This window comes from Mytilus galloprovincialis, chromosome 5 (assembly GCF_965363235.1).
Source record: "Mytilus galloprovincialis chromosome 5, xbMytGall1.hap1.1, whole genome shotgun sequence".
NCBI lineage: Eukaryota > Metazoa > Mollusca > Bivalvia > Mytilida > Mytilidae > Mytilus > Mytilus galloprovincialis.
The window spans coordinates 63,172,294-63,195,357 of record NC_134842.1 but is presented as its reverse complement, the minus strand read 5'-3'; the positions used below and the strand labels follow the sequence as shown (position 1 = coordinate 63,195,357).

General features: G+C 31.3%; 1 protein-coding gene across 1 annotated transcript; it reads right to left on the bottom strand.

Moving 5' to 3' along the window:
* Positions 1–1,470: 1,470 nt before the first annotated feature.
* LOC143076230 (uncharacterized) lies at positions 1,471–22,666 on the bottom strand. Its single transcript, XM_076251946.1, has 8 exons — positions 22,474–22,666; positions 11,687–11,911; positions 10,256–10,347; positions 6,271–6,335; positions 5,406–5,520; positions 4,727–4,785; positions 4,149–4,276; positions 1,471–2,426 (listed from the first exon to the last, which is right to left on the bottom strand). The coding sequence occupies exons 1-8, from the start codon at positions 22,633–22,635 to the stop codon at positions 2,127–2,129; spliced, it is 1,146 nt and encodes a 381-aa protein (XP_076108061.1). The 5' UTR covers positions 22,636–22,666; the 3' UTR covers positions 1,471–2,126.
* Between the last annotated feature and the right edge of the window lie 398 nt (positions 22,667–23,064).

Below are 23,064 nucleotides of genomic sequence, written 5' to 3'. Positions count from 1 at the left end.
CCGTGGGCCTTTATTATTGCATTTCAATAATTGGAATCTAAATAATGCACTTTGCAAAAGTTGTCAAAATTTGCCAATCATGAGACAAATGGCAGAAAATGTAAACTTACAATGAAGAAAGAAGGCATGTATTTTATGTATGACTGGAGATTTAATAACAAGATTTAGGAAATGAAACAAATTAATTGAGACTGCATGTGCAAGAAAGGGAAGGTTCCAGAGGGACAATACACCAATATTACAATATGACTAAGAACAGACAAGCTGTTAACTTTTATGTTATTTGGTATTTGGTGGATTTGGTGGCGAGTTTTGTCTCAATGGCAATTACACCAAATCTTCTTATTATTATACTATAATCATAAAAAAAAGGACAGATATATTGGACAGATTCATGAAACTGAACATCTAGGTAGTATGGAAAATGAATAGTCCCTTATGTCATGTATGTAAAGTTCTTAACCCCCATCAAAACAGATGAAGACAGACGGAGATATATATATCTGTCAGTAATATGAAAATAGTCTATTAAAAGTGTTTCACTCTGATATAAGTATTGCCCCAATATCTTATACATGTAAAGTATAGGATTTTAACATAATTTTATTTTTTCTACTGAATAGACACATCATAATGATAAGGAATAGAAAAAAACTTCAAACAAAACAACAAAATGAACAAATAATTAAAGCAAAATTAAAACACCCATATAATCTGAGATCTAAAGTAAGTGAATAAATCTTCCTAAATAATCTTAAAATTAAAAGTAAGCAAAATATAGATCTTGTTCTAACCTTAAATAAAAGTTCAAAATTATGCATGTTATTTTCAAACTATGATAATAATAAAATAAGAATTGGAAAGATGCAGATCTGAAGCATAAATATGGAAATGTGAACAATGACAAACAAACAAAACAAAAAAATTTATAACAAATAAAAAGAATAAAAAAATGCAAGATGCCATTAAAAATAAAAAAAATAAATAAATAAAAAACCCTCTTTTATAATACTTGAATTAAGGGTTATCAATTACAGTTACAACCAGCAGTGTATATTTTAATGCATAATTATTGTATAACTAAACAAAAATATTATATAAAAGAGTATAATTCACAAAATACATTATTAGAAAAGCTGCATATAAACTTTGGTCCATGAATGCAATACTTCACTATACAGTCCTCTTGATTTCCATTTATGTCATTGTCCATTTTTCTGATCCCTTGATACAATGTATATTGTATATATACCTTATTTTCAATACTTTGAGCAAAGGACAATAAAATTTAACAAAGTATATTGTATAACATTATACATGTTATATTTGAGAGGAAAATATCATAAAAAAAAACCACCTCTGGCACTATCAGAGTTTAGAATCACATAAACTATATAAAGAGGTGTGAAAGAAACAATAGATTCAACCTTCAAATGCATATTGAAATTTTTCCAAAAAATAAAATGGAACATGAAGTAACCTTGTAATACATTAATCAACCCATACTGGAGTTTCTGCACAACATGTGAAATATTGCCTTATATCGTCAATACATGTACTACCATGACAGAAATTCCCAATACTTTAAATAATACTGAATTTCTTCTTCTTGATAAGCACCTTTTTTTTGTTTAGTTATTTTCATACATTTGAAAATGCATGCAAATACATTGTTATCTTTTCATTTAAATTTGTCAATTTAAAAAAAAAAAAGTTGCCAACATTGAAAATCCAACATGGCAGCTCGTCTGCTTCAATTTTAGATCCCAACAAGGCTCAAATTTTTGACAGTGCTTAGACAAATTTGGAATTGGTATTAATGGGAAGATAGTAATACAACCTTCCAAATAGGATTCAACTTTCTAACAAGACCAAACAGACAGACACTTTGATAAACAGAGGGAAGCAATTATTTCCATATCCCTTGCAATGTGTTAGGCAGTAGATAATAAACAATTAAGTCCCTTCTTCATCTTCCAAGTCTTCAGTCTCATTCCTGTTCTGAAAACACAAGGTTTAGACCTTCCTATTTCAAACCAAACTCACAACAATATCATTCATTCTATACAGATCTTATGTTTCATCCATTAAAACACTTACAGGATTCAGATATCGTTATCAAATTTTTACAATGAGGATGAGAACCATTCGCTCCATGTCCAATCATCTGAGTAGTACAATCTCCAAATATAAAATATATTTACCACAATAATTTGTATAACCCTGCTAAATACTATGTCTTTAGGATAGTAGTCACTGATGTATGTAAATGGCCATGCAGAAACTGTAGAAATTCCACGTGTTTCGTAAAAAAGATTGACGGTCATTTGTGTAAACATGAATATTACTGAAAGTTTTATAGTCAATGGAGATCTGTACAGTTGAGATAGTTTTTCTTCATCGAATTCTTCCAAAATATCTTCATCCTGCAAATAAAGAGTTTCAATTTATAGCATTAGAATCTGCTGTATTCTGGGTAATACTTTGAAGAAAAAAATAAGAAAAACCAGTAATTAGATTTTGAAAAAGAAATCTTATCTTCAAAATAAATATTTGAAGGATCATTCTTTGTGTACACAACATGGCCTAGGTTTTACTCATTGTTGTAGTAGGCCATACTGTGACCTATAGTTATGTTAATTCCTGTTTCATTTGGTCTCTTGTGAAGAGTTGTTTCATTGGCAAATAGGCGGCCAAGTTGCACAATAGCTTCATATGGTTAAGATTGCCAGAAAGTTGTAATAGGACTTGTTGTTGATACAAAATGTGAAATGTGCAGAAATTTCTCAGTCCCTGTCATCCCAAAGTAAACCCTTAAAGTCATTCAGATAAAGATATGAAATGAGTTTCTGTAAAACTTTTACATATAATGTAGTTCTGTTACGCAGTTCAGGAGCAGTTCCTGATATAAAAGTGGATCACAAGGGAAGAACTGACAGGCAGAAATACAAACAGACCACCCATTTAGAAATTAGGGTTATAATAATATAAATATGGAAAATCTTTACCCTCAAACTGAATTTTAATTACAAGGAAATGAGATCATTTTTTTTTAATTTGGATTGTCTCCCCTAGATTAGCCATGACATGTTTTTTTTGGTTTTAACACTTGACTCTTAAAACTACTTTTACATCCATATCTCAAATTTGTGTTTTCAATATCTAAAGGTTAAAAAAAAATAATTGTCCTCCTGACATGCATTAAATGGATTAAAGAATGTAAACAACAATAGCTCACTTGACAGTATTTAACAAGGAGAAAAAGCCTGTACCAAGTCAGGATTATGACATTCGTCTTCCATTTGTTCAATGTGTTTGAGCTTTTGCTTATGCCATTTGATAAACGTCTTTTTGCTATGAATTTTTCTCAGAGTTTGTTATTTTTATATTTTTTTTTACACTGGTTATGTCTTAATACACACAGCTTTTCATTTGCTTAAAAGAATTTAAAGAATATCATTTTCATTTGCAATTATTTGTATATGTCAGGGCAACAACTGTACATGGGTATCTTATTTTGTGATTATGATAATTTTTATAGGACTGTTTTTTTATGTATAGGAAACAGATGATATGAGTTTTGATGTGTTTTTTTTAATATGATGCAGGAATTACCTGTGAATCGGAACGAAGTCTATGATTTTTTTTAAAAATCAACAATGTTAAAAAGAGAAACGGAAATACCGTAACGCTTCCGATTTTGATTCTGTTGTTAGGGATTTTAGTTGTGACGTTATTTAAGTTATGACGTCATATTCAATGTAAACAAAGAAACGCTGTCATCAGGTAACGTTTTTTTAATAACAAACATTTTTTTTAAATGAATTAGTATTAGATCCTTTTTTTTAAAAGACTGATAAATATACATTTTATTCAAAGTCTCATGTAAACAAGACCGGAAACGGAAGTAGATTTCTGCGTCGATCCAGAAATTCAAAAACGCGACAAAAAAAAATTGAACGATTTTGAGTTCATTAGTACAATGAAAAATTCGGGAAATTTTCCCCGATTTTTTTTTTTTTTTTATTGAATTTTCTACTGTAATAGGGGACTTCGTCCCCATATAAGGGTTGTTACACATATCAAACATTATTACATTGACATATTTAATATGATTACAGTAAATTATGTAAATAAAATATACTTACATCATGAACAAATTTATCATATACTTTTTCTATTATATATAAAATACTGTATAATCTTACTCCTAGAGTTACCAAGAAAAATGGTCGTAAAAATTTCATCAGAAATTCTAAAGCAAGGCCTGCATTATCTGAAATAGAAGAATATATATATGTCAGTAACTGCTAGTAGTCCTTTATTAATTTATGTATCATTGTCATTTTTTTTAGTTTCTTTTGTTACATATTCTGACATCGGACTTGGACTCCTTTTGAACCGAGTTTTACTGTGCGTATTGTTGTGTGTTTGTTGTTTTTTCTACATTGGCTAGAGGTATAAGGGGAGGGTTGAGATCTCAAACAACAAGTAACCAAGCCACATTTTTTGTGCCTGTCCCAAGTCAGGAGCTTCTAGCCTTTGTTAGTCTAGTATGATTTTTAATTTTAGTTTCTTGTGTATATTTTGGAGTTTAGTATGATGTCCATTATCACTGAACTAGTATAATTTTTTGTTACGGGACCAGCTGAAGCACACCTCCATATGGAGGAGTTTCTCACTGCATTGCAGACCCATTGGTGGCTAACTTGATTCAAAGACTTACCCATTGTACTGTTGAGTATATAGAATCCAATACTATATAATGATTTTCTACTGTCATATCTGAAAAAAAAAAAGAAAATATTTCTATCAATTTTGTTTGAGTCACTAAATATGCAAATATTTATAGGTCTAGATCTTCAATGAACAAATTAATAACATCAAATAATAATGAGGTAGAGTAAAACATAACATCTGAAATAAATCACACTCCTGTTCTTTCAAAGAAACACTAAAAATTAGTATAGACTTTGAAAAAAATTGAAAAAAATCATGCAGTTGTCTCCCCTGGACCATTAGCAAAAAAACATATGTGTATTTTTTTTTAATCAATTTGATTGTAATCAATTATTCATGTTTAAGTATTCGAGGTTTGTTTTGGAATAAATAAAGTCTGTGGCAATATTTTTTACTGTATTCACATTTGTGTACTTGTTTTGTGCAATATCTATGATTGATTATTTGTTTTTTTGCTAAATGTCCTGGTACAATGTCAATTTTGTATTCCTAAATACATTTTACACTCTTTCAGTAAAAATATTTTTCAAAACAATAAATAAACTGATCAGTGATATATTTCAAGAATATTTTGCATTTAAATTGATTTTGCTTTGACCACTTCAAATGCAAAATTAAATTTAAAAAATACATATTAAAAGGGGAGCTAACTGTTGTCGACTTACTGTAGCCAGGTATCAGGTGTACGTAGTGGATGGTTTATCAGTGAAGTCTCTTCCTTCATAGCATACAATACTGATATAGAACATAGTGTTGAAAAGGCAACATCACAGAGAAATCCTGAAACAAAAAAATATATGATACATAAAAAAATACCTTGTATTATATATCAGATAGTGTATTATGAGAAAACCTGGTCTGAAAGACAACCAACCATACCAAGCTTATATCTATAAATGGAAGTTTTGTGAAAACTACAGTTTAAAATGTTTTTAATCAAACACCTTGCAAAAGACAGTGAGAAATGTAACTGTTTGATTTAAACTATTCTGTTTATAACCTTGTTTATTAGCTGCAAATGTGGACAACATTACAATAGTAATAATTTCTCATGTTGAAATTTATAAATGCATATAAATATATAGTAATCCTTAAAATCATGTTCTGTTTAATCTATTGAAACTTCCTTTTCCCTTTGCAAACTCTAAATGTACATTTTTTTTCTAACTAAGCTAGTGTTCATAACATTATTTTTATTGCCCATCTGGTACCCTGTACCAGTTTTTTTTTTATTGTTGTTGTTTAGCTTTGTACATTGTATATCTTCTTTCCCAGGAGGAATCAGTTGATTAAACTTAATTGTACTGTCCAGTATTTTTTTGACTAGGGTAATTTGGTAATAGTCAGTTGATTTGTTTGGAATTCAGGATTTTGAAATTCAATTATATCTTGACATGTGAATGGTCACATTCTTTTCTTAATTCAGGATTTTGCATTTATTTCAGTGTGAATTCAGGATAAGACCCCCCCCCCCCCTTTTTGGTTGTTGTGCTTTTGCTTTAAATTCCAATATTGACAAGAACTATATACCTTCTTGTGACATCCACATCATGTTGTGCATTGTAAGACAGAGAATCAAAACAACAAATAACAACCTGAAAGTATACAGAAACTTTCTACTTATCAACAGAAACGAAATATAAAAGTATACAAAAAATTAGTTATAACTCCTAAAATTTTCAGTACAACATTGTTAATCTTCAAATTTTTTTAAGCATATTTTCGTTCTCCCCTTGTCTGCATTCGATCTCATGCTATTTGGAAATTGAGACAACACCGCTTGCACTGTGTTCATCACTCAATCAACCACCACCAGTGAACTGGCCAATTGGTCAAGTGCAATGGACACAGTACAGGCGGATTTGTGTTGATTTCTCAATAACATGAGCTATAATCTTGGTGAGGGAAGAACAAAATTTGCTTCCAAAAATTTGCAGGGATGCAATTTGTAGATTTAACATTTATGTGCTAATATTTAGAGTAATTATGAATATAATATGTGCTTTTAGCCATGTATCAACTTCACTGGCAATTCAATGAATAAATCTGTTGTACAGTTGTCCCCTGTTTAGAACAACACATGAAATAAGTTATATATATATGTATTAATAGATAAACAGCAAACATGTATGAACTAGATAAAATAACTCTTCTCATCATCTTAATGCAGTACACATAAACAGATTAAGTAAAACAATCATTGTTTTTCTAGTGTAGTCATTCACTGTGAATCAGTGCAATTGTGATAATCTATTTATAGAATATGTAGAGTTATTTCATCATGTTTATTGTGAATTCATTGACCGTGAAAAATGGCTGCCTTTGTGTGCAATGAAGAGGCATGATTCAAGCAGTGCTCATGCCAGCAAAGTTTTTAAAACACTTGTTATTTTTTTTATATATTAATTCACTTGCTTCAAGTTTAATGGTTATTTAGAGAACTATCAGTGCCACACGTAAATACAACAAATTTAGTTTTTTAAGTTTAATAAAGCTCAGATCAGGTGTCAATAATATTTTGTCAGGTGACATTTAACTCATGTAGGTGAGTCCCCTACACATATGTTAGACCCACTGTCTCAAGACAAAGGACATATTTATCACATGTAGAACTAGAGGCTCTAAAGAGCCTGTGTCGCTCACCTTGGTATATGTGAATTAAACAAAGGAAGCAGACAGTTCATGACAAAATTGTGTTTAGGTGATTGTGATGTGTTTGTACATCTTACTTTACTGAACATTCTTGCTGCTTACAATTATCTCTATCGAAATGAACTTGTCCGTGTGGTTTCAGTGGAAAATGTTAGTAAAAATTTACAAATTTTATGAAAAATTTAAAAATTGATTATAAACTTATAAAACAATAACTTCTTAGGGGGTGAATTGACCATTTTGGTCATTTTGACTTATTTTTGAGTCTTAAATTGCTGTACATTATTGCTGTTTACAGTTTATCTCTATCTATAATAATATTCAAGATAATAACCCAAAACAGCAAAATTTCCTTAAAATTACCAATTTAGGGGCAGCAACCTAACAACGAGTTGTCCTATTCATCTAAATATTTCAGGGCAGATAAATCTTGACCAGATAAACAATTTTACCCATTGTCAGATTTGCTCTAAATGCTTTGGTTTTTGAGTAATAACCAAAAACTGCATTTAACCTCCATGTTCTATTTTTAGCCATGGCGGCCATCTTGGTTGGTTGGTCGGGTAAAAAAACACAATTTATAAACTAGATACATCAATGATGATTGTGGCCAAGTTTAGATTAATTTGGCCCAATAGTTTCAGAGGAGAAGATTTTTGTAAAAGATTATGGAGATTTACGAAAAAAGGTTAAAAATTGACTATAAAGGGCAATAACTCCTAAAGGGGTCAACTGACCATTTTGGTCATGTTGACTTATTTGTAAATCTTACTTTGCTGAACATTATTGCTGTTTACAGTTTATCTCCATCTATAATAATATTCAAGACAATAACCAAAAATAGTCAAATTTCCTTAAAATTACCAATTTAGGGGCAGCAACCCAACAATGGGTTGTCTGATTCATCTAAAAATTTCAGGGCAGATAAATCGTGACCAGATAAACAATTTTACTCCATGTCAGATTTGCTCTAAATGCTTTGGTTTTTGATTTATAAGCCAAAAACTGCATTTTACCCCTATGTTCTATTTTTAGCCATGGCGGCCATCTTGGTTGGTTGGCCGGGTAACAAAACACAAATTTTAAACTAGATACATCATTGATGATTGTGGCCAAGTTTGGATTAATTTGGCCCGGTAGTTTCAGAGGAGAAGATTTTTGTAAAAGATCATGGAGATTTACGAAAAAAGGTTAAAAATTGACTATAAAGGGCAATAACTCCTAAAGGGGTCAACTGACCATTTTGGTCATGTTGACTTATTTGTAAATCTTACTTTGCTGAACATTATTGCTGTTTACAGTTTATTTCCATCTATAATAACATTCAAGATAATAACCAAAAACAGTAAAATATCCTTAAAATTACCAATTTAGGGGCAGCAACCCAACAATGGGTTGTCTGTTTCATCTAAAAATTTCAGGGCAGATAGATCTAGACCAGATAAACAATTTTACCCCATGTCAGATTTGCTCTAAATGCTTTGGTTTTTGAGTTATAAGCTAAAAACTGCATTTTACCCCTATGTTCTATTTTTAGCCATGGCGGCCATCTTGGTTGGTTGGCCGGCTAACAAAACACAAAATTTAAACTAGATACATCAATGATGATTGTGGCCAAGTTTGGATTAATTTGGCCCAATAGTTTCAGAGGAGAAGATTTTTGTAAAAGTTAACGCCGGACGATGGACGCCAAGTGATGAGAAAAGCTCACTTGGCCCTTCGGGCCCGGTGAGCTAAAAATGCGGATCATACTTGAAAGATTTAAAAGATAAATACAACATTTTTTTTATGGCAATTTTCTAACATTTTAGATTACTTAATAAACTGTTATCACAGAGATATGTCTTGATTTTTTGTAATTTGGATGATGCAAATGTTGAAATTAAAATAGCAACACTTTAACATGTATGTTTTGCAAATATTCAAAGTCAATAAACCATAACTGAAGGTTCATGACTAAAATATCTCCATGTGTATACTAAATACCATTGGTATTTAGAATGCACAGGGTGATTTATTAGCCATGAACCTTCAGTTATGGTTCATTGACTTTGAATAGTTACTTATCATAAGTGGTTCCCTTTAAACAAACTAGTACATGTAAAGTAAGAAAAATTTCAAAGTCATAAACCCTTACCGAGGGAGCAGAGTTAAATAATCTTCATGGAAATGAGATGTGCCAATGCTAATACAACTGCATACCAAATATCAATGACCTACCACCAGTGATTCCCCATAATGGCATAAACCAACGTAATCACAAACTGATATATATGAAAATTAAGCAAAAGTTCCGAAGTCAATAGACCATGACTGAGAGGTAGGTGTCAAATAATCTTCATGGAAATGAGATATGCCAATATTAATACAAATGCATACCAATTATAATTTACTTATGGTTCCCCATAAACTGACTTAATCACAAACTAATATATGAAAAATAAGCAAAATTTCAAAGTCAAAAGACCATAACTGAGGGGGCAAGGCCTAATAATCTGCATGGTAATGAGATTTGCCTATATTAATACAACTGCATACCAAATATCTTTGACCTACCACTATTGGTTCACCATAAACTAGACCTAATCACAAACTAATTCATTGTTCATGCCGCTGTCGCTGCTGCCAGAAACTGCATACCTCTGTCTAGCTTTTTGACTCCACCAAGCGAGACAAAAACAGTTAAAAGTTTCATTTGTGTTACAACTATCTTACAAACTTTAAGCATTTTGACACAGTTGACAACAAAATTGCTTTAGTTTTGCTTCACTTATTTTGCTTACAGACAAGACTCCATTACAATAAATGTACAAAAATATCTCCCTTAATATGCTATTATCCTACTTATTCAAAACACACTTACAGCATTTGACCTTTGGTACCTTCTAGATAAATGTCCCATGAAGCTGAAGCTGTCAGTGCATAACACAAGGAAGAAAAAACTATCGTCAGAATCTACAATAAAAGAAATAGAGATTAACTCATGTTAACAAAGACAAAATGAAAATTTTCATGTTTATATATACATGTATACATACAACTCGTCTAAACATCAACCCAACAACGTTAGATCTGTAAATTTGCTTTCGCTAATTTTTGGTTCTTCCCTCGCTGGGATTTGAACCCATGCTACTGTGATATCGTGACACCAAATCACCTGCACTGCAGCCATCCCGCTAGACCACACGAACACCTGGGTTCTACTGTATACATATATATATTTATAGATAAAAGCCAAAGGAGAAGGTCCGGTAAGGACCGATTTTGGCCTCAAATTTCAGTTTCATTTGATGAAAGATTTTGACCACTTTTTAAACACTTAAGTGTCTATTTCATTTGATTCAATTATTTTTTGTGAAAGATTTTAACTCATTTAGTCATAAAAAACAATCTGAATCAAGCTAAAATATGAAAAATCTACCAAATATATGCGAAAAAATGTCACTTTTCAGATGGTTTTTGTCAAAAACGAAAGTGGCTGCAATCCTGTTCATCCTCAATCTTTATATATGTTATGTATTATCATCAAATACAACTTCCATTTTAATATTTTGGATGAACACGGATGCGGCCACTTTCATTTTACATGGAAACCGTCTAAAATTTAACTAAAATGCTTGAATTTTGATGATTTCAGTAATTTAGCATGACTTAATGGTGCTAGTACTCAATATATGTGCATTGTATTGCCAAAAACAGCCAATATTTATGTAGCAGAACTATATTACTTTCCAATAAATAACTAAAAGTTTACATTTTAACAATTTTGTAAAACTGCTATATTTTGGGGCCAAAAAGGGCTCTTACCGGACCTACTCCTTTCCAAAATAAATAAAAAAGTGAATATCACCATTTCAGGCTCAATAACTCCATGAACATGATGAAGAAGGGTTGTCAAATAAAATATTTGCCACTCAATGTTAAACAACCATTACTCAATCAGTCTGGTATAACATTTATTTATTTACAATCTCATTCCCTTTTCACTAATGTGACCTACAGAGTTACTATTTACCAGGTTTGTAATAACATGAACAACACTACAGGTATGAGTGCTAATAAGACAACTCACCATCTAAGTCACAATTTTTTGTCTGTTTGTTTTTTTGTTTTTTATGTTTTTTAGCCAATGGCTTTGTCAGTTTATGGTACTTTTCGCCACTCTTTTTATACAATGTATTCCAACAGGTATAACTTGAATTTATGTGAATGAGAATGTAAATAGAACTTTACAAGTAATGCACAGTCTTTTTTTACCTGTACTTAGTTACAAGTAATCAACAGGCTTATTTACCTTCCATACATTAGAATCATCTTCTTCCATCTTTTCAATCACTCTCTGACTACAATGCATCACAAAGTTCAAGGCCAAAACAATCTCTGCTATCATAAGTGCTGGCTCTGTTACCCATAGTACTTTATCATAGAGCCATACTAAAGGGTAGGGTACCAGATTTATTGGAAGATATATCAATGTCAATACCAACAGACTTAGATTCAAGTATGGCAATATGTAACGCTGAAAAATAACATGAATAATAAAGCAAGGATGTGGCATAATATGGAATGTTTGAAAAATTTTGGGCCAACATCTGTAGTTTGGGTAAAACAAACGATGAACAATTTGAGTAAGTTTATAAGTATATTTTATTATATAGATTAGACCGACCGTTGGTTTTCCCATTTGAAAGGTTTTACACTAGTAATTTTGGGGCTCTTTATAGCTTGTTGTTCAGATGAAAAAAAATAATCCCTACCTACCGACCTGGATTTATTTGTCTTGGCAACAGGAAACAGGCATATATTTTTTTCTCTTTCTACATGTTCTATGTACAAGAAAGTATATCTTTCAAACACAAGTTTTGAGAGAATTAGTGTGCTGTAGACTTTTTTTGGGGCACAAGTATTAAGTGTTAATTTTAAATCTTCTGTATATATCAGGCCGTGTTCACACCAAACGCTGTGTACAGTAAACATGTTTACAATTAGTTTAATGTAATGGACACTGGTTTCACATTAAATTTGTTCACATCTATACACCTTGTTTAATTACCTGTACATGTACATAAGATTTGTTCACACTTGTAAACTATATGTCATCTAAATGTTCATTATGTAGAACTGAATGCAAAGTTTTCGGACAACTTTTCTAGCAGTAAGGGAACGACCATTTGACTTCAAAAAGGGGGGATGGAAATATTTTGATCCCCAATTGGATAAAAATAATCTGATCATACAGATGATAAAAATAAATATTCTGAATCAAGAGTTTCCCCATACATTATAGTGTTAAATATTTTCAGATTTTTTTTTAAACGTTCGCAGATATCCCCCCTGTAAAGAACTTTATTAATAATTGTTGAAATTATCAATTTTATTCAAACACGGTTAAAATAATGTCCTAAATGCCTAGTTTTGTGTTCACTTAACCTACACAAGGCCTACATTGAGTATCGACTGTGTGTAGACAAATCATGATTTAAACTACATGTAAACATCGAGTTTTATCAATGGGAACACAATTCTGTTTAGTTTACGTGAGAGTTACACTAACACAACACCGAATTTAGGTCAATGTGAACACAGCCTCAGATGCTAAATATTTAACGCATTACAATCACTACCAAGTTTGTTTTCAACTGATCCACTGTAAGGTTTTATAAGACAAAGGGGCTTTTTAAAAGTTGCATTCAGATATGGAAAATTATGTTGACATTTTGCAATTTCCAGAAGTACTTGCAAATGACATCAATGTCACAGTGTGAGTTTTGACATTTATCAATTAATTTGGACACAAAACTGTCTTTAGGCATGTTAGGTAAGAATATAAGTTCTTCTTGGATAAATTTTGTTATTGATTATTTTATGCTAGTATTGTTGCTTGTGTTGCCTGTGTTGGAAGGAACATATATTATAATGTTAGTTCAGGTGAAAGGAATTCGTTAACATACTAAAAATCTGAAAGGTTAACTATGGCATGGACTTTCAATCTTAGTAATGTACATATTTTTTATAGTGCTGTTATTTTTCAACAGAAACAATGTGATACGCTGTTTGATTTTGTTTTAAATGCATACATTTTGCCAACGTTAACAAATTCGTTAACAGGAAGTTAACGAATTTGTTAACTATTGACAATTCAATTAACTAAGCAAATTTTATGAGTTGTTTCTAAAGAAATTTGATTCAAATCTTATTTTAAGAATTTATCTTATGTTATATTCACAAAATCAATAGTTTTATATGCATATAGCATTGGTTCTATTGGTGCTAACAAAGGACAAGGTATGATAAGGGCTATTTTTGGCCCCCTCTCCAAATAACTTTATATTGATATCCATGATGGTCTTAGTGTAGACACTTGAAAAAATAATGATTTTATTGTGTTCCGGTGAAAGGAAGGTTGCCTAGCAACGGTTTTTATTAAGAATGAAAATTATCACATATTAATTGCTTTATCAGTAAAAATTTAAATATTTGCAAATAATATTGTTTGTCCAAGAAGAACTTGAAGTCACAAATGAAATTACCCTTTGATTTTGTTTATTATATGCTTAAAAACAACCTTGGAAACATAAATATTGCCTAGCAACGGTTAAAAAATGGTGCTTGTCCCTCTTAAGTATGAATTAAGCAGTTGTTTGAAGATTTTTTCTTTCCATTTCATGTTTCATTCCAATATTTTTTCATATACATCTTTTTATATTCTTTACAAATTCCGTATTGAGCATAGCAATACAAGTGTTGCTTAGCAACATCAAAACATGTTTGAATTAAAGCCAACTACAAATCAATTAGTCATTTTATTGAACAAATTAAATTGAGTGCAATGAAGATTGTTTGTTTGTGAACATGTTTAGTAAGAAATGAAAACTTAGTTCAATTGTAGGTTACACACTGATCAACTACTAAGCTACATAACAAGTGCATATCAAACATGCAATAATAGGTTATTTATATTTTTTGAAGTATGAACTTAGTTATTTTAAAGAATTCTATATCGAGTATAGAATCCCACATCTTGCTTAGCAACAGAAAACATTTTTTTTTTAAATTGTAGACCACTACAACACATTTGTTTCAATGTGAAGGTCTTTTCATGAAAACAAGAATATCTAGGATTTAATAATTTGAGATGAGTTTGAACAGCTTTTAAAGATACTTAACAGTTAATGGAATGAAAGAGACGTGACTTGTACCACATACAGACATTGTGTGGAATAAAATGTCTAATCCAGGCAATTACGAATTATATGATGTACGGGTTGGAATGTGAATGTGTCCTCTGCATGGATACAAAACCTATGGTGAATTAGGAACGAATTATCAAGGCAAAAAGGGGGGATATAAATCATTTTTGAAGTTATTAACCAGGCATTAATTGGCCTAAGAAATTAACCATATTGTGCAGTAAAGAAAATGACATAGCCTGTAAGATCATATATGGTTTAAGGGTTGGACAATCAATTAACCATGAAAGTTAAAGGTCAATTAATTGGACCTTGAGATCAACGGTAAATATCATAAGTCAATGTATAACAAGAGTGCACACGCTGAAATGTCTCGCCTTCTATACTAATCATTGATATTATGTTGATAGTCCTAAGTATAAAGCTAAGCTTTATTACAACTGTCACATAAACTTAACATTAACCAAGATAACTAAACAAAGACCAATGAACCTTGAAAAAGAGGTCCAGGTCAGATGAACCATGCCAGGTAGACAGGTACAGCTAACAATGCTTCTATACAACATATATAGTTGACACATTACTTATAGTTTAAGAAAAATAGACCAAAACACAAAAACTTAACACTGTGCAATGAACCGTGAAAATGAGGTCACAGTTAAATAAAACCTGCTCGACTGACATAAAGATCATAAAATATTTCCATACACCAAATATAGTTGACCTATGGCATATATAGCATTAGATAAAAAGACCAAAACTCAAAAACTTAACTTTGACCACTGAACCATGAAAATGAGGTCAAGGTCACATGACATCTGCCCGCTAGACATGTACACTTAACAATCATTCCATACAACAAATATAGTAGATCTATTGCATATGGTATGAGAAAAACAGACCAAAACACAAAAATTTAACTATAACCACTGAACCATGAAAATGAGGTCAAGGTCAGATGACACCTGCCAGTTGGACATGTACACCTTACAGTCCTTCCATACACCGAATATACTAACCCTATTGCTTATAGTATCTGAGATATGGACTTGACCACCAAAACTTAACCTTGTTCACTGATCCATGAAATTAGGTCGAGGTCAAGTGAAAACTGTCTGACAGACACGAGGACCTTGCAAGGTACGCACATATCAAATATAGTTATCCTATTACTTATAATAAGAGAGAATTCAACATTACAAAAAATTTGAACTTTTTTTTCAAGTGGTCACTGAACCATGAAAATGAGGTCAAGGACATTGGACATGTGACTGCCGGAAACCTCGTAACATGAAGCATCTGTATACAAAGTATGAAGCATCCAGGTCTTCCACCTTCTAAAATATAAAACTTTTTAAGTAGTGAGCTAACGCCGCCGCCGTAGCCGCCGTAGCCGCCGCCGGATCACTATCCCTATGTCGAGCTTTCTGCAACAAAAGTTGCAGGCTCGACAAAAACTAAATAAGTGTAGACCCGGACAAGAGTGTATGAGAATAAAATTCCGAAAAAGAAGAAGAAGAGTTATGTTTAACATAATGTATCCATTCATTTCATCTTGGAAGCCAGGGAAAATTGACAAAGACAAGTGAAAACTGAGTACAGACTAAACTGATGTTTCTTTCACGATGAAATGGACTATGGTTTGAATGGTTTTACAGTAATAATTTTGGGGCCCTTTATAGCTTGTTGTTCGGTGTGAGCCAAGGCCCCGTGCTAAAGGCCGTACATTGACCTATAATGGTTTACTTTTAAAAATTGTTATTTGGATGGAGAGTTGTATCATTGGCACTCACACCACATCTTCCTATATCTATGAAACATTTTTGTTATCTGTAATTATGATGTGGATACTGGCAATGACGAAAAATGGTTTCACTTTCCTGTCAGTGTCAAATGATTTGTGAAATATCATGTAAAATGCATGTATGTGATTAATTTGCCTTTGTGTAGTTTTTCGTTTTGGTTTTGTATTTTAAAAATTTGTAATTTGTTTACCAAAATGAACTACAGTTATAATTGGACATGCAAGTTACTAATAAGATAAAATTGAGAATGGAAATGGGGAATGTGTCAAAGAGACAACAACCCGCCCAAATAAAAAACAACAGCAGAGGGTCACCAACAGGTCTTCAATGTAGCGAGAAATTCCCGCACCCGGAGGTGTCCTTCAGCTGGCCCCTAAACAAATATATACTAGTCCAGTGATAATGAACGCCATACTAATTTCCAAATTGTACACAAGAAACTAAAATTAAAATAATACAAGACTAACAAAGGCCAGAGGCTCCTGACTTGGGACAGGCGCAAAAATGCGGCGGGGTTAAACATGTTTGTGAGATCTCAACCCTCCCCCTATACCTCTAACCAATGTAGTAAAGTAAACGCATAACAATACGCACATTAAAATTCAGTTCAAGAGAAATCCGAGTCTGATGTCAGAAGATGTAACCAAAGAAAATAAACAAAATGACAATAATACATAAATAACAACAGACTACTAGCAGTTAACTGACATGCCAGCTCCAGACTTCAATCTGGAGGTCCTGATTTAATAATTAATGAATTTCTAAAGGTGGGGTCAAACACACTAGTTTTACTTTTAACAAAACTTTTTAATAAGATACTTAACTCAGAAAAATTCCCAAAAATTTGGAACATTTCTCTATTGACATCAATTTATAAATCTGGTGACCCATCTGATTGTGGGAACTATAGAGGTATAAGCATTACAAGCTGTCTTGGTAAAGTCTTTACATCCATTTTACAAAAACGACTTAGTGATTTTCTTGAAACACATAATTTATTATCTTCAAATCAAGGTGGTTTTAGAAAAAATTACAGAACTGTAGATCATGTCTTTATCTTAAAAACAATAATAAACAAATATTTGTTTAAATGTAAAAAGAAACTATATGTGTGTTTTGTAGATTTTAAAAAGGCTTTCGACAGTGTCTGGAGATCAGCTCTGTTCTTAAAATTACAAAATAAAGGAATACAAGGCAAATTTTATAATATACTGCATGACATGTACTCTAATACCTTATATTCATGTAAATATCAAAATATGTTTACCAAGCCTTTTCTTGCTAATCAGGGTGTCAAACAAGGTGACAGTTTAAGTCCAACTTTATTTAATATATTTGTTGATGACATAGGAAAATACTTAGATACAAACTTAACTAGTGCAGTTAATTTAAATGGTCAAAAAGTGAACCATTTATTGTATGCAGATGATTTATTGTTGATATCAGAATCTGCAGATGGTCTCCAGAACTCTCTTGATTCTTTACAAAAATATAGTACTGAATGGAAACTGGACGTGAACCTTAAGAAAACAAAAATTATAATTTTCTCTAAAATTAAAGCAAATAAAGAAAACTTTTACTTTTATTACAGCTCTAATGCAATTGAAATTGTTGATTGTTATAAATACTTAGGAGTTGATTTTCATAGCTCTGGAAAATTTATACAGGCAGTGTCAAGCCTCTCAGATAAAGCTAAAAAAGCATATTTTGCATTGAAGTCAAAACTACCATATAGTGAAAATTTGTCTGTTAAGACTTGGCTCCAGCTTTTTAATTCAATGATAACTCCTATTTTAACTTATGGATCAGAAGTATGGATATCAGAATTCAAACCAAATTTTGAAGCATTAGACAAAAGTAAATTAGAAAAAACACAAAACTCCATATTTAAAAACATACTTGGGGTTCATGGAAAGTCTTCCAATCTAGCAGTGCGGTGTGAATTGGGCACTTTACCCATTAGCATTAAATGTTATCAACTTATGTTTAAATATTATGAGCGTCTCAGTAATATTGGTGAACGGTCTGGTGGTCCGCATGAAATTCTCAAAGCTGCTTTTGAAGTGGACAAAACTCTCACAAATAAAGAAAATTCATGGTCTTATAAACTATCTGAATTAATGAAATATATTGGAATATCCTTTAACAAGCATTGTAATATTAATTTCAAACAGAAACTAGAAGATTTTTACAAAAATAAAATTATTTTTGAACTTTCTAAGATAAAAGATGGAAACTGTGGTAAACTTTTATTTTTTAGTAAAATTTATACTAAATTTAAACAACAAGAATATTTAAATTTTAATATTCCTAAATACCTTAGAAAAAAACTCACTAAATTAAGAATAAGTGCACACTCATTAGCAATAGAAACTGGGAGGTATGCAAGACCAAAAATACCATCTAATGAGAGATTTTGTAAATTTTGCACAGAAAAAATTGAAAATGAGATTCATTTCTTGATTGAATGTCCGCAATATAAAAACATTAGATCTAAATATAAAATAAATGATATTAATTCAAATAATTTGGATGAAAATTTTACCAAAATGTTAAATCCTATGTCTGAAAAGGAATTAAAATCTATTTGTATGTATATTGAAGAAGCTCTTGATTTGAGAGACCACCATACCGTTTCATCAGATAATAATCTTTTACAGTAGTTTGTGCATATACATATATATATATATATAAATATCTTGTATTGTGTGTTTTAAGTAAATATACGAAAATCTATAATAATACTGAAATATAAGTCTATGGTATCAATATCAGTCTATAATGTATTTGTATACATAGAATTGGCTCATGACTTGTTACATGAATCTTTATTTCATTTATATGTTGTTTTAATATTATAATTGTCTGTATTTGGATCACGCCTCTATTGTGCTCTTTCCAATAAAATATTGAAATTGAAATTGAAATTGAACTAAACTGACTGAAAGATTATGATTTCATCATATGAACATCAGGCACAATCCTTCCCGTTAGGGGTTTAGTATCATACCATCATAACATATATGAGAAGAACATAACCCGTGTCATGCCAACAACTGTTTTTAGAATAAATGTGTTTAGTTCCGATGCAGAGTATATAAGTTTTGGTAAGGGTGAAGGTTGTCGCCCGTTTAAACGTTTACACATGCTGCGTTTGTTTGCAACTAGTAAGGAACCTGTTCATTTGGTTGTTGTAGTTCATACGTGTTCCTCGTTTCTAGTTTTTTTTATATAAAGATTAAACTGTTGGTTTTCCTGTTTGAATTGCTACATTAGTCACTTGTGTGTCCTTGATAGCTTGCTGGTCGGTGTAAGCCAGAGCTCTGTGTTAAAGGTCGTACTTTGACCTATAATTGTTACTTTGTACATGTTGTGTCCTGGAAGGAGAGTAGTATCATTGGCACTCATACCACATCTTCTTATTTCTATATATGTTGCAAAAGTTATTTCTTTTGGGTGGATGTGTATGTTTAAGCGCGGATTCATATAAGATGGATTCTTACAGTATGCACCCTTTTATTAATTCATTGTACAATTAAGATGGTATGGGTGTCTTCCACCATCTTGGATTGTAAAAAACAGAGAACCAAAGGTCCATATTTTCTATCAAGCTAGCAAAATTTGATGCAGGAATGCAGATATTTAATGTGAATTTTCATTCAAAAGAACCAATTTATAAGAATATAACTTATAAATATTAATATTTTTGCAAAGATCAATTATTTTTGTTTGTTTAAAAATAAAATTGAATTGGCATTTTAAGGTGAAGTAACTCTAAAACAGTGCATTTTCTGAAGGATTCTACATGGAATTTTCCTATTTTGTATTTTAGCCAGGAAAAATGTACGGTGACCCTATCTTTTCTTTTGATATTCTCAAAGCATTGTCTGAAAGCTATCTTTTCCTTAAGTATTTATCAATTCTATCATTGTGTTTAGTTTCTAATCACAAAATGGTGTTTTTTCCTGTATAATCCATACAAAATGTGTCATTTTGTCACATCCTGTAGCTTGAGAAAATGCGCGGTGACCTATCATTTTTATTATATTTTTCAACATATATCAATAGATACTACGTTTTGGCAAAGTATGAACAAATTCTATCATTTTTATTTTAGACTCCCATACCACCTTAAATACATATTATAAATGAATTAAAACGCCTGATATCGTGGGTTCTGACACCGGCCTGGTCAAATCTAAGACTTAAAAATTAGTATTTGCTGATTTCCGTTTATCAATTGGCATTAAGGGGTAAGAACAAAGACTAGTTGGATCGGAGTCTTACAAGCAAGATATCTTTAATTATGATGCGTTTTATTCCTTTCATATTCAATAGTTATTTTATTTTCTTTGACGTGTAAATATCTGATTACAAAATAAAAGAACCTTTTTTCTTTTGAATATGTTTAAATTCATTATTCATGTAGTGCTGTTATTTTAGAAGATATATGATTGATTGAATGTTGTTTTCTGACCGTCCAGTGACAAATACTTTATGCATGAAAATTTTAACGGAAAGATATGTAGAGAATGATATATGCAAACAAGAAATACGAAGTAGCACGCGTTGTCGTCAAGATCGAACAACGGGAAAGCGGGTTACAAATAATAAGTCCAATAAATTCAACACCCATGATGACCAAAAAATAACTCAAGATACATAATTTAGATCATAAAAGTGTTGGATAGTTTTGTTTAATCTTGATTATTGTTACACTTACGCAATTAACTAATTAAAATTGTCACATTGTGTCTTCTTATGTCATATGAATTACAATGTATGTTAAAATTCACAGTTCTGTAGTTTATTTTTGCCATCAGGCTGTATTTATATTAAATGATTGTCTAAAATGTTAACTTGGCATGCCATACTTGGTAGAAATGCGGACGTGAAAGAAAGCACTTTCCACAAAAGTGTCAACGGAGATTAAAACATTCCAGGGCGACGATTTCGTCAATTATGAAACAAAAACCGTAAATATGCACTTTTTGATTATGAACCAGTGATTACATTCATTCACAATTATGTTCCCAGAATTTCTCTGAAGTTTGTCACAGTTCCGTCTAATTTTGGGTCAAATTTCCACGGTCTGGTAAAATGTCACTTTAAATTCAAAAATAATGAATACAGGAATATCCTGTTTTCCTGTCTCAAATACATGTATGTTTTTTTTTTTCGTCCTGAAGAAACTAGCCATTATTATAGCGTAGCATGAAAACATTGCCGTCGTCGGATCCAGTAAATACCGGAAATCATCTCCGGTCCGCAGTTTGGTTAAAATTTTCGATGATTCATTGAAAACTTCGACGATTTTTTGTCACTTTTTGAATTTTTTAACTATGAGCGTACTTACGACCCACTAAAATATTTGAACTGCATCAACATTTATGTTCAAGGAATGTCTGGTATAAATATGATCGTGGGTCGTAGGTACACTCATAGTTTAAAATGCAGAAAAAGGTTAGGAAACTGCCATTTTTTGCCCTTTTCGCGAATCCTGAGGACTTTACAGCAACAGAGCATGAATAATATGAGCGGAAGTTGAAAAATCTATTGGTGTTTACAAAAATATAGGGTTTAAACTTTAAAAATAATGTATTATAATTAATGGCAAGTCACATTTAATTTGAACGAAATAAGGGGGCCATTCTCTGATGCTTATCGTACCTTGTCCTTTATTAACGTTAACGAATTCGTATACGTTAGCAAATTTGTACCTTTCCCGAACTGAGTTTGTCTTTGTCACGACAGAAAATCATCAAAAGGATCAAATTGGCTATCTCTAAAACTTGAGTGAACAAGTTAATCTCTGGGTCTAAGATCTGTTAGATCATTCATGATATATTAGACATGTAGTTAGATGCTGAAAACTGTGACAGTGATCTGATTTTGAAAATCAATACATGTTTATGAAGAAATATCTGTATCTATAGGTATTAAAAATTCTTTTTCATCAATATTGTGTTGTTGAATTTATTGAATGATCTCATCAAGTTCTTGATCTTTGTAGATATATGAAAACTATGCAAGTATTCATTCAGTGATAATATTTTGTGTACACATGTTATGATGCAGGTTCTTACCAAAAAGTTCGGACCATACTGAGTTATCAATGCATACGCATAAAACAGGATTGACACGCGTAAAATAAGGTCAATTCCACAAAATGAGCCGTAAACGGGTACCGTGACAACACATATATATGGGAGGACATCCACTAAACACCCTAACAAAGGAAAACACATATTGTTGTCACTCAAATATTCAGCGCTTTTTACAACAACATACTTCCGGATTCATGTAATATTAGAAACGATTTCGGAAATAGTAAGAAGGTCATCCGAACATGTCGGAAGTGCGACGAGCTTTCTAAAAACTTTGACGAATTTTCACGCAGTTTATACAACAAATTAAACGAAAAAAAAAGATGTAAAGAATAGAGCGTTTTAACCTTAAGTAAGTAAAAAAATAAAAGTAAATAACAAAAAAAAAAAAAAAAAAAAAATGGAAATTAAGGATTGAAAATTGAAATAAAAATTAAAAGTGACAATTTATAATCAAGAATTAAAATTGAATTAAAAAATTAAAAATTCAAAATTAATATTAAAATCAAAAATTGAAATTAAAAAAATAACAGTTAAAACAATTTATAACCAAGAATTTAAATTTAAATT